General features: G+C 40.3%; 1 protein-coding gene across 3 annotated transcripts in view; it reads right to left on the bottom strand.

Moving 5' to 3' along the window:
• Nucleotides 1–13,591, bottom strand: part of atp8a1 (ATPase phospholipid transporting 8A1) — a 362,709-nt gene that overhangs the window by 277,122 nt on the left and 71,996 nt on the right. For all 3 annotated transcript variants that reach the window (XM_080188142.1, XM_080188135.1, XM_080188148.1), the window contains exon 4: nt 11,789–11,887. In XM_080188142.1, the coding sequence (XP_080044268.1) occupies nt 11,789–11,887 (99 nt within the window). The remainder of the gene's footprint in view (nt 1–11,788; nt 11,888–13,591) is intronic.

Here is a 13,591-nt window from a genome sequence, read left to right as displayed (position 1 = left end):
TTTTCTGACGCACAAAATAATTTATTTGCTATTGTTACACAGTGAAGTTTTTAAGCGTCCCTTACCTGATCCAAAGTATTGCACATTTAAAAACACTCCAGGGACTTACCTAAGCTAAGTTAAAACTTCAGATGCAATACTAAGGCATGCATTGCTGTCATGGTGTTATGTATTACAAAAGGTATTCATCTTCAACAGGCAGACAGGGCCTTAGTTAATGTTTGAAGAAATCTTAGAATTTTAAATCAGAAAAGACTCCCTCACTTCTCAATCCTTCAAACAACATCACTCAAATAGGTTAAATGGTGATTGCTTTCATTGCTACATGGAGCCTTGAAATGTACAAATGGACGATGTGTTGATATATAAAACAATGAGTAAATCTAACAATGAATGATTTGGCTGTGGAGCACTTTGCTGCACTGTGAGGACATGAAAGATGATAATAAATTCAAATTATTTTATAATTTATAAATTGTTTCAATTTTATTCACATTAGAGACTATTAGTGGAGAGAGAGTGGAATGTAATACAAAAAGTCTATGCCTATCTAAGCATCTTCCTGATTCCAGATAAGAATCCAGGTTTTATAAATTTTCAACGTTGCAACATTGTTACACTGTCTATGTTTCCTGAATTGCAGAAGTGGAGACTCTACATCCCTACATTGTATGTGAATACGTGAGTCAAAGTGTGACATGACACACTATCTGTAAGCCCCGTGACTTGCCTGGGTTTGCAAAACCTCACTCACTGTGCTGTCTGGAGACAATACACATCTCTTTAACCTGTGATCAGTGCTCCTTCCACTCACATTGTCGGCCACTTGAGGACTTGAACAGCAGGTTAGGTGTAAAGATTCGCACTCTAATCAGTAATCTCTAAACTGTCTGTGCTTTATATGCTCTGTCTGAGGCCAGAACTCTCCATTCACCTGACGAAGAGGGAAACCTCGAAAGCTTGTGCATTTACTATCAAATAAATCGGTTGGACTAAAACCTGGTGTTGTCAGACTTTTGACTGTTCACAAGACAAACGCTTGTCAAGATGAATGATTTGACTGATCCTCAAACATACAAGCTAGTTACCCTCTGCAAATACAGTCTCACCACAGGGAAGATGTAATTGCTTGATAACCTGTTCATCTGTTGATTGAAGCAGAATCTGGTGCTTCTTTCAAAATAAAAAAAATTGTTAAGGAGGAATGTTTGTACTGTGGCCTGGGCTGCGTATGTCTGTGTGGCACTTCTTTTCCATCCGAAAAGCTAGATTTATTCCCTCACTTCAGGATACTTCTATCGTATTAGAGACTTATTTTATTAACACTATTAATTTTCCACCTCCATCTGCCGCCAAAGAAAATAATTTATATGGCAATGCATCCCTTTTTAATAGCTAATCATGTGAGTTCTCTGACAAATTGAACAAAATATGCCTATGCCTGTAATTGTGGGTATGTTTTTTTGACTGTTACCATTGTTGCAAAACTACAATTAATTCGGCACCAAATTCTCAATCACAGGGAGACCATGTGCCCCATCAGACAGATAACTGTTGGCAGAAAATGTTTATTGTAGCTTGACCCGTGAGCATGTTCTGGGTCTGATAAAAGCATGCATCCCAAATAGGTCATCATTCAGTTGTAAATATTAGCTTGACAATTATCAGCTATCCAAGTAAAGTTTGAAGCAATCAAATGAAGTATAACGGATCTATTAAGCCATTCTCGGTTGGGGTAAACATATGCTACCAGCACCATCAACCAGGTATCTGAACCACAGGTAACTGAACCCCACATCAATACCAGCTATACCTCAATTCATAGTACTTTCGTCCGAGTCAGAAGATTCTAGGTTTACCTCAGGACTTGCTCACAAAAATCAAGGCTGACCTTTCAGTGCAGTAATGAGGAAATGCTGCACAGTTAGAGGTATCTTTCCATTAACTTGTTAAATTGAAAGCTTGTCTGCCTTTTCAGGTAGATATAAACAATCCTATGGCCATCCTGAAAAAAATGTTGGAGCCACAGGTTTGTAAACATGTACAAAGGCAGGAAACATGGGGAAGGGGGAGAAAAGGAAATAAATAGGGCTGGAAGACAAAAAGTTATTTAAATCAAAAAGGGATGATATTGTGAAACAAAAAGGAGATGGCAATGAGATAAGTAAAGAAACAAAAGATGGGTCTAGATGAGGTGTAAATGGCAATAGCAGAATTATTACCAATTAAAAATGGTGATTATGATCGGGACTTGTTGAACTCAATGTTCCATAACATTCATTAAGTTTCATTACAACAGGGTGGGATATTGGGGGACAGAGAGGGAGCAGTGTGGATAATTAAAATGGCAAGCAAGAAGCTCAAGGTCACGTTATCACACTGAACAGTGGGTCAGCAATGCGACCATCTAAACCTGTGCTGGGTCATCCCAACGTAGAAAACTACCCACGAGTGCGAACTAATTTCAAAGAAGTACAAGTAAATCATCACTTATCTTCGCAGTGGCATATGGGGACCTTGGATGAATGGGAGAACGCAAAGTGAATAGGTACTTGCATATGAAAGGAAGTTACTGCTGGAGGTGATGAAAAGTGCACCAGGGTATCATAAAGGCAACTGAAATGGTGAACAGGAGGGGAAGATGATGGTGGGACTGCTCTGGAAATGGAGAAAATGGTGGCGAATAGCACCCTCATAGAGGGCTGAACTTTGAAACATCGATGGGCCTGGTCAACTACCTCTCCTCCTCTAAAACCGTTAGCCTCTGATTCATTTTGCAGACTCCCCACACTTATGGTCACCAACCATTGGGATTCTAGCCCTTAGAAGCATAGACTCATACAGCACATAAGAGGCCCCTTGGCCCATCACGTCTGCATCGACACATTAGAAACACCTGAACTCCCACATAATCCCATCTGCCAGCAATTGGCCCGTAGCCCTAAATGCTATGATGTGCTAAGTGTTCATCCAAATACTTTTTAAAGGCTGTGAGGCAACCCGCCTCCACTACCCTCTCAGGCAGCACAGTCCAGACTGTGACAGCCCTCTGAGTAAAAAAGCTTTTCCTCACATCTTCCCTAAACTTTCTCCCCCTCATCTTGAAGCTAGGTCCCCTCGTGACTTGACTCTTCAACTTAAGGGGAACAGCTGCTCCTTTTCCACTCTGTCCATGTCTCTCTCAATCTTATACACCTCAATCAGGTCACCCCTCAGTCTTCTGCTCCAACAAAAACAACCCAAGCCTACCCAAATACCTTTTTCACCACCCTACTAACATGCCCTTCCACCTTCAGAGATCTGTGGACAAACACACCAAGGTTCCTTTGTTCCACAGAACTTCCCAGTGTCCTACCATTCATTGAATACTTCCTTGTCAAATTACTCCTTCCAAAGTCACCTCACATTTCTCTGGGCTAAATTCCATCTGCCACATCTGCCCATTTGACCATTCTATCTGTATCTTCTTGTAGTCTCAATGTTAACCACCCAATATCAGTTAAGGGAGGATGTTTTAAGGAGCACCTTAAATGATGAAAGCACATGTTTACTCATGACGGGGCAAATAAAATCAGGGATGCTCAAGAGACCAGATTGAGAATAATACGTACATCTTGGAGGCTGTGGTGATCAAAAGGATTAGAAATAATGAGGTTAAGCCATGGAGGGATTTGAAAACAAAGATGAGAATTGAGGTGTTGTTTGAAACTAATGTAGGTCAGCGAGCACACTGGTCACATGGCCGCAAATCCTATTCTGGCCACAAAATCTCATGAGAGGGCCAGAACAGGAGTTATACTGCCAAGATCTCAGTTCGAGATCACCCCCTCCCATCCCCGCCAGTAACACGATCAGACCCTTTTTGGACATGAACCTGATTTCCACGATTTTGAATACATTTAAATGTAATTAAATTGATTTATGTCATAGTATCCATCCAGAATGGTTCCTTTTCCCCAGCGATGTGACATCACACCAGCGCAAATCACTACTACTTTTCAAATGTGAAAGCCAGTCGTGATGACCACGCCATTGGTGTGGAGGTGTCTGGAGGACCCAGGTGTTGAGGGCCGAGGTTAGGCATTGACAGACAACGGGAGGGGGTGGGGAGTGGGGTAATCCTCCTCCACTGGGTGAGGGTTGTACTTGAGTGTGGTGGGTTGGAAAAAGGGGAGAGCCCCAGTGACAGCACTGAGGGTGGGGAAGGTGAGAGCTATCTGTTACCTCCATAATGATAGAGGGGAGTTGGGGTAAGGGGCCACCTGATGTGATTGGTGGGGCCACATGATTGGTGGGGGATGGTCCACCATATTTGATTTGATTTATTATTGTCACATGTATTAACATACAGTGGAAAGTATTGTTTCTTGGGTGCTATTCAGGCAAAATGTACTGTTCACAGAGAAGGAAATGAGAGAATGTAGAATGTAGTGTTACAGTCATAGCTAGGGTGCAGAGAAAGATCAATGTAATGCAAGGTAAATTCATTCAAAAGTCTGACAGCAGCAGGGAAGAAGCTGTTCTTGAGTCAGTTGGTACGTGACCTCAGACGTTTGTATCTTTCTCCTGAAGGAAGGAGGTGGAAGGGAGAATGTCTGGGACACATGGGGTCCTTAATTATGCTGGCTGCTTTGCCAAGGCAGCAGGAAGTGTAGACAGAGTCATTGGATGGACGGTTGGTTTGTGTAATGGGCTACATTCACGACGCTTTCTATTTCCTTGTGGTCTTGGACAGAGCAGGAGTCATACCACGCTGTGATACAACCAGAAAGAATGCTTTCTATGGTGCATCTGTAAACGTTGGAGAGAGTCATAGCAGACATGCCAAATTTCCTTAGTCTTCTGAGGAAGTAGAGGCGTTAGTGGGCTTTCTTAACTATAGCGTCAGCATGGGGGGGACCAGGGCAGGTTGTCAACGATCTGGACACCTAGAAACTTGAAGTTCTTGACTTTTTCTACTTCATCCCCGTTGATGCAGACAGTTGCACGTTCTCCTTTACACTTCCTGAAGTCGATGACAATCTCTTTTGTTTTGTTGACATTGAAGGAGAGATTATTGTTGCCGCACCAGTTCACCAGATTCTCTATCTCATTTCAGTACTCTGTCTCATCACTGTTGAGATCCGACCCACTACGGTGGCGTCGTCAGCAAACTTGAAAATCGAATTGGAGGGGAATTTGGTTACACAGTCATAGGTGTATGGCTATAGTAGGGAGCTGAGAACACAGCCTTGTGGGGCACCAGTGTTGAGGATGATCATGGAGGTAGTGTTGTTGCCTATCCTTACTGATTGTGATGAGAGTTAGGAAATTCAGGATCCTGTCGTGGAGGGAGGTGCTGAAGCCCAGGCCATGGTGTTTGGAAATGAGTTTCATGGGAATAATAGTGTTGAAGGCTGAGCTGTAGTCAGTAAATAGAAGTCTGACATAACTGTCCTTGTTGTCTAGGTGTTCCAGGTTTGAGTGCAGGATCAGGAAAACGGTGTCTGCTGTGAACCTGTTGCAGCGGTAGGCAAACTGCAGTGGATCCAGGTAGTCTGAAGTTGAGTCGCGACATGACTAGCCTTTCAAAGCACTTCATAACAATGGATGTCAGAACCACAAGCCGATAGCCATTAAGGCATGCTGCTTGGTTTTTCTTAGGTACCGGGATAATGGTCATCTTCTTGGAGCAGATTGAGACCTCAGATTGTTGTAAAGAGAGGCTGAAGATATCTGTGACTATCCCCGCCAGCTAATCCACGCAGGATCTGAGTGCACGTCCGGGTATCCCACCCGGGCCAGCTGCTTTCCGTGGGTTGACCTTCACGAAAACTGCTCTGATAGTGATGCCATAAACTATGCTCCCAAGTTTTCTATGCACTAAGTGTCGGAAAAAGTGGTCTAAAAACTTGGCTGCGTTTTTGGAGGGAAACATGTCAGTTTTCAGTCAAGCCCTGACAATTTGTCATTTTTTTTCCCAGAAAGTTCCACCCAAAATGTTTAAAACGATAAAAATATTTGCCTGAATTGTCAAAGAGCAGCTATTCCCTCTTATGAGTTTGCATAACACAGAGGCGCAATCTTCAAATTACAGATGAGCATCAAATCAGGAAGCACTTGTTCACCCAAAGTGCAAATGTGCTCTATGTGTTTGCCCCCATCCCTACAAAATGGATGCTGGGTCTATTGAAAATTTCCAAAGCAAGACTGCCAGATTTTTACACTGTAAATGTGTCAAAGGCAGGCAAGTGTGGCCTCATACCAGTACAGTGAAATGTCACCTGTCAAAGCACAAGCACTTTAAGACACATGAAAGAAAGAGGCAGGATGAAGACTACATAGTGTTAGTAAACATATGCTCAAGCTAATAGGACTCCCCCACACCATCTGGCTCTGTAAGCACTCGTACTCTTCTTGGCTGCATATTCAGGTTAAGTATTTATTAAAAACTTGTAGTTTAGATGGCAGCTTCCAATGGTCCCATAGAAGACCACTAATTATAGGTCACAATTATACAACGGTTGCTCTAAATGATATCAGCTACGTTCAGGATAGCCTAATCTCATGAAGAAGTTTTAAACAAGTATTTGAGTATTGCAAGAAGTATAATTCCTGGTGCACACACTGGTCATAGCTGAGCTTTAACTAAAATGTTGGGTGCTAAAATTCAATCCAATGTTTAAGAGCTCGTTTCACACATGTCTCTCCCTTGCTTTTTGCACAGTAGCCATTAGCAACATTCTTTTTCACAGGATATCCTTTGCAGTATCACCAACTTTCCAACCTTGACAACTGGAATTAATGGTATTTGCTATTACAACTATGATGGAAGTTCAACTGGCCTGTTACATGGGCGACAGGTTCCATTTTTGAGAGGGGGTATCCACATTATAGAGCACATTGGAGCATATGGATATGGACTTACAGCAAGCTACTGATCTGCAGTCTGCTCTCTTTCAGATCAGTGAAAATAACGAAAAGCCAGTGGTAGTGTCACATTGCGAGGAGTTCCTCTCACTTTCTGGTACCAATACATCAGTGACATCCCCATGTCCTCAACTATGATGCCAGATAGCCAGCAGGGGCAGTCTGGTCTGGCAGCAATAGAAGCCATGTAATTTACAGTCAGGTTTGAAATGCCAGATGATATTGGCCACAGATATTGCAAGAGTTCCCACATGAACAGTACCATGCTTCTTTCATCTTTGCTGAATCCACTAGTGGAATATCTCTTAGTAGCAGTGAATTTAGTAAACTTTCTCTTAAAAAAAAGCACTGTGGATTGATCAGTTAGGTGACAAAAGAATTCAAACAATATTATGTTTGAAATTAAAATTAATTCCTTCTCCTGGCTTTAAAACACATCCACTGCAAACCTCAATAGGCCTGACTGTATTTTCCAATGCAATCTTTGCACATGCTGTCAGCTACAGCATGTGCCTTTCCTTATAACTCAGCTCTACAATACATGCCACCGAAGGCAACCTCATCATAATATCTCGTAAGATAAGGCAGATCTCTAAACCATCTAACTAGCTTCTTTCTCATAGAATTCATGAGGCTGTACTGTTATCCTCAATACAGTTTTCAGATATTATCTTTCTACTCATTCTATCAAAAAACTAAACATCCAACTTGCTGTTGCTATAGGTCAAATCTCACTTTCAAGCTCGTTGTTCAAGTTAACTAGCTGTGCATTCTCTGATACAGGTTTATACATATTTTGATTTCCTGATAGGAAGTTTGTCTCTAATGCACACAACAGCAAGACTATTACAATACCTCATTTGTTTTTAGTACCCAACTTTAGGTGATTACCCTATCAAGTGTTTATCAACATTACTGTTCTGAATTTAAAGTTTCCTCTTCAATTTAGAGCTTGTAGCACCTATATTTGTTCAAGTTGGCTTTGTCAGATGCAATGAACAAAATCTATTCTTGGTTATTTAGCATTATAAATCATTTATTCAATCACAACGGCATGAAGTGCTTAAAATTAAAGCCAATAGCCATTCATTGTCTCCAAGCTACAATAACATGAAAAAGTTGCGACTTAGTCAGTGCGGATAACTCATTAATTTAATTTATAAATAAAAGAAACATTCATTTCTCCAGAAATTAGGTGTTGTAAGCAGAATCTAACACTATAGCAATGTGGTTTTATTAAAATCCCTTAAGACCCAGATAAGTGAAAGATTCAAAATACTGCAGTCCTTTTAATTGTAAAGGTGTTTTCAGAAAGTATGTTATCAACTGTGGGCTGCATGTGAAATCATTATCCTTAAAAATTACACCACATGCATAAGGATCGAGGGAAATGCTAAAAGGTTGAATCAGTAGTTAGTGATGAAAAGAAGTTAGCCTCTTTCAATACAATTGGTGAAAGGGTGGCCTTGTATAACAATCTGCTATTTAATGGGGATGCAACTAGTCAGATATATAAAGGGAAGCCAACAGATGTAGGAATATAACAACACATGAAATCAGAGCAAGGGTGAACCATACAGCATGCTCTGCCATTCAATATGTTCATGGCTGATGTTTAGCTTCAACTCTACTTACCAGCCCACTCCCCATATTCTTCAATTCCCTGGGAAACCAAAAATCTGGACCTTTCAACCTTAATATATTCAGCTACAAAGCATTCACAACTTCTGGTAAGTGAAAGGACTAAAATTGATTGAGTACATAAACTAAAAGGTACGGCAGTAAATAACCTGGGAGAACTCTTTAAAGCGACATGTCAAAACGTTCAGTAAAAAGCTCAACAAGAGCGAGCCAACTGGTGGATAAGGAAAATATTAGATTTAAAGACTTATAATGTTGGAAAGAATAGTTGTAAATATGAAGATTGCAAGCATTTTAAGAAACAAGCAAAAGATAGTGGTGCTCCCCAAGAGTTAATGGAATGACCATAACCGTTTCGCTATATTTGACTTAGATCTTGGAATACCAAATAAAATTTCAAAATTTGCTGATGATAACAAGCTTGAAAGAATGGCCAAAAATGAAAATGATAATTGCCTACAACAGAATATAGATAAGTTAACAAAATAAGAACATAAGAATTAGGAGCTGGAGTAGACCATCTGGCCCCTCGAGGCTGCTCCGCCATTCAATAAGGTCATGGCTGATCTTTTCATGGACTCAGCTCCAATTACCCGCCCGCTCATCATAATTCTCAATTCCTTTACTGGTCAAAAATTTATCTATCCTTGCCTTAAAAACATTCAATGAGGTAGCCTCAACTGCTTCACTGGGCAGGGAATTCCACAGATTCAATCCTTTGGGTAAAGAAGTACCTCCTGAACTCAGTCCTAAATCTGCTCCCCCTTATTTTGAAGCCATGCCCCCTAGTTCTAGTTTCACCTACCAGTGAAACCTCCCTGACTGACAAGTGGCAGATGCAATTTAACACAGAAAAATGAGAGGTAATGCATTTTGGCAAAAGAGGCAATGTAGACTTAATGACACAGTTCTAAAAAGGGTGCAGGAACAGAGGGACCAGGAAGTGCAGGTGCATTGATATATGAAGGTGGACAGATAGTTTGGTCCCGATCATCCAATTTTTGGATTGTATGATGCGTAAGATGTGGGTCGGGACCCCATTGAAGTCCCGACATGCTAGCTATAATATTCCTGCTCCTCGGGACTCTGAAAAAGTCTCTAAACTGAGTTAGAGTCAGTGACTTTCAACGGTTCCATGATATTTACCTGAATAGTTACCTGGGAAGTGCTAGGCAATAAAATCCCAGTCTAACTCCTGGACAACTACAAAATGAAACCCCTGAATCATACTGACTACCCCTCCTGGCCTGACTGTCCCTAACAACTGACTGTCTCTCACTGCCCAACTACAGCCTGAACTGACCAGACTAGGTCCCACAATCCAATTTGCTCTCCATCCCGAACCGGACCTGACAACTCCTGAGCCACCTACCACTCTCAGCCACCAGCCAGTGAGACCCCGACCACTTTATCCAATTGCTACAACACCACCACACTCATGTACTACCTGACCCACCCACTTCACCTAATTCTATCAATTCATTCATTAACATTCATTCATCAACCAATCACTAACTGGGCATTTAAACTTATCTTACAATAGTTAGTGCTGTAAAAAGTGGGTGTGTCCTTTGTGCTGATTCTCTTAGAAGATTTACTTTAATGGTTCCAGGAATGGGGGTGCATCAGTTACAGGGTTAGGTTGCTAAAGCTGGAGTTGCTCTCCTTGGAACCAAAAAACCTGATGGGAGATTTGATTGAGGTACTCAGGATTATGTCATATTTTGATGATGAACAGGTAGCCTAGTGGAGTTGAGGCTGAGACGAGATCACCCATGATCGTATTAAATGGCGAGCAGGTGTGAGGGACTAAATTGCCTACTCCTGATCCTAGTTTATAGTTCTTATCCTAGGATCTTGGCGGCTGATGCAGGATGAATGAGTGTAAGAATTGTTTTATGCAGTGAAAGCTAATGACTTGGAACACTCAGCCTACTATCGTGGTGGAAGCAGAAACAATGATTTTAAAAAGAAATTGAGTGGGCACTTGACGGAAATAAATTTGTAAGGCTATAGAGATCAAACAAGGAAGTGGAACTGACTAGATTGTTCCATAGGAAGCAGTCATGGATTCAAAGGGCCATCTATGCTATGAATAACTCTTATGACTAGACAGCATCTTATCAAGCGTTTTTGGAAACTCCATTGACAACATCCACCTGATATCACCTTTTACTTACAGAATCCCATGAAGTTCATCAGATAACTGTTCCTTTTGCATTTCCACGTTAGCTATCCTTAATTGCCCCACGTCTTTCCTAGCAAGCTTTAATTTTATCTCATCTTGAAGACTTTCTTAGCCTTAATTCCACTCAAAAAGTTGTTGGATTTTCTTACTGGATTTTATGTAATAGTTAGAACTCGAGATGAAAACAAAAATAACAGACAAGTAACACAATTAGCAGGTGTCTAGAGGACTACTGAGATGCAATTTGCCCAGTAACAAGATTACTAGATGTCTAAAGAAATTGTGGTTGTTTACAAGAGATCAGTGGGGCTATATAAAATTGACAACTTAGACAGCCAAATCCACAGGGTGGATATGAAAGCAAATGAGCAGTATAGCTGCCAGCACCATCACTGAGTGAGGAGCTACATTTCCATCCAGATAGGCCAAAGTCTTCAGAGAGGGCAGTTCCATCAATGATCAGAGCCAAGGAGGCCTGGTCCATCTAACATTTCAAACCATTGCAGATTGCAGAGATTCACCTCAAAAAGATGCAGTTTTATATCTTTGCTGAACCAGCAAAAGACATTTCCTCAGACTTGGTCACCTAACCTGTATTTTTTGAGAAGTATGAGCTGGATTTGACTTGAGTTTCTAAAGTGGCTATCTGTTGTGAAAAAGGGCAGCTTAGTGTGTTCAGGGAGTGTGGATATATTTGGGGAACAAGAGGTAATTTCAGATAAGACCAGTTTAGTTATCAATATAATTAAGTGTTATAGCTTATATTCATCTTTCTTGTGTTTTCTCTTTTTTTAATACTCTTATTAATTGTTAACACATTGACTAGACTAGTTCCTCACTGAGTTGTACATTGCTCCAAATACTACTCCAAACATACATCCCCACTAAGAACCAAACGTTCCTAGTTATTGCTAGTTAAAAATCAAAAAAAACATTTTTCCTTTTCAAAATGTATTTGCTCTAACCGAACATCTCTCCTCCCCGAACAATGCTCAAATCCATGCAGAAAAATAATTGCTTTAACAAAATGTTTAATGGATGATCACTTACAATATCTTCTATGATTTCTTTTACTGCAGCCACAAGAAGAATGAACAAGAGTGGGACCAATGTTGTGTAACGACCAGTAGGGGAAACATCTGGGATTTGCTAGACAAATGAGGAAAATAGGATATAAATATACAAAATATCATTGCTGAAAATTCTAATTACCTATGTACACATAATGTTACAAAACACTAGAGTTGAACATTTGGTTCAATTTCCATTCTGGGGTTAGCTCCAGGAGATTGAAATCAGGTGCACTCAAGGGGGAAGTTTAAGAGAGGGTGTGCTGAGGTAGAACTGGGCATTTTGCATACATGCAAAACAGATATTGTGTTTAAGGATGATATCGCTGTGCAGCAGCAGTTAAATGAGTAATAGCTGGGGATAAGGGTGTAAGAATAGGAAGAAAAGCCATTGCAGTAAGTTCTCTGGCTCTATCTGATAAACAATGATGGAACAGCAGTTGCACTCGAGAGACAGACATTAGAGAAGGATGGTATAGTCAACTGTATCCAAGACTGCAGACAGGTTACCAAAGATGAGGGAGTATATTGATTAGTCCCATAGGATGTCATTTGTGGTTGATTTGAAGGGGGTGATGCTGGAAAATTTAAAAGGAAGAGGTGAGTACCAAAAACAAGGGAACCATTAACAATATCATTGAACTACCTGGTAAACAAGAAAACTTCAAATGACTTGAAAAAGCTGAATCTCAAACTATAAATCTATTTATAGTCTTGGTGGAATGGAAAAACCTCACTGCTCATCCTTAAACAGCAGTGATAGGAACTTTTATGTACAACTGAGGGATTGATGGAACCTCTGCTTCGTGTTCTCATCTTAGCATTTCATTGGTGCTGAACTGGAGTGTCTATCTAGACTGTGCTGATATAACACAAAAACAGAGATGCATCAACCTACTGATCAGAGGAAATACTGTTTTACAAAAAAATTAAAATACATTTTGAAATAATTAAATTTGTTATACCCTTGATTTTACCTTGGGTTCTAATTTCAGATTAGGAATCAAAATTCAACTATTCTTCCTTCCATTTTTAATTAATTATAATTTAGGATTTTGTTCACTAATTTTAAGTTGGGTCTCCTGCGTGGAACTTACTGAACCTCTTCAGGGTTCTGCATTTGCTGATTTATTAGCTAGTTTTTCTATTGTTGCATACTAATCAATAATAATTTGGGGATCAATACCATTATTTCATGTACCACTGATTGGTAGTTCTTAAGGTGTCATGACATAGAAATAAACTACATTTTTCAGCACCCTATAACATCCTCAGGATTTCATAATTTACTTCACATTTATCGAGATTATTTTTGGAAGGCTAAATACTAAGACAACAAATCTAATGGTCATTTTGTGCAAATATTATACCATAAACAGCAAACATGGTGAACAATCAATTGATAGAGTTTGTTTTGGTGTTATATGAGGGAGTTTGATGTTATTTGGTTCTGTGAAGGGTGCTTGGCCAAATTGAAGGCTCCATAGTCTTTCAGGATACTCCTCATGACTGATCAGCTAACGTGATACTTTATTGGGGCCCATCACTAGAAAGGAAGAAAAGCACATCCCATATGAAGCAACAAAGAAAATCTGGATAGACTGCATGATAATTTAACTTGGAAAGTTTTTATGATAATTGAGTTCCACACATCGGACACTAACACAGAATATAACTCAGCTAGGTTACTATCCCAGCTAACATCGAGACAGTGTCATGTTGCAATACTTGCTGTCAGCATCATTTAATTGTGTAAACAATTTCTCTACCAATCTGGATTATC

Source organism: Carcharhinus amblyrhynchos, chromosome 1, assembly GCF_965287045.1.
Source record: "Carcharhinus amblyrhynchos chromosome 1, sCarAmb.v2.hapA, whole genome shotgun sequence".
Classification (NCBI taxonomy): domain Eukaryota; kingdom Metazoa; phylum Chordata; class Chondrichthyes; order Carcharhiniformes; family Carcharhinidae; genus Carcharhinus; species Carcharhinus amblyrhynchos.
Note: the sequence above shows the minus strand (reverse complement) of the source record. Positions and strands in the feature narration are given on the sequence as shown.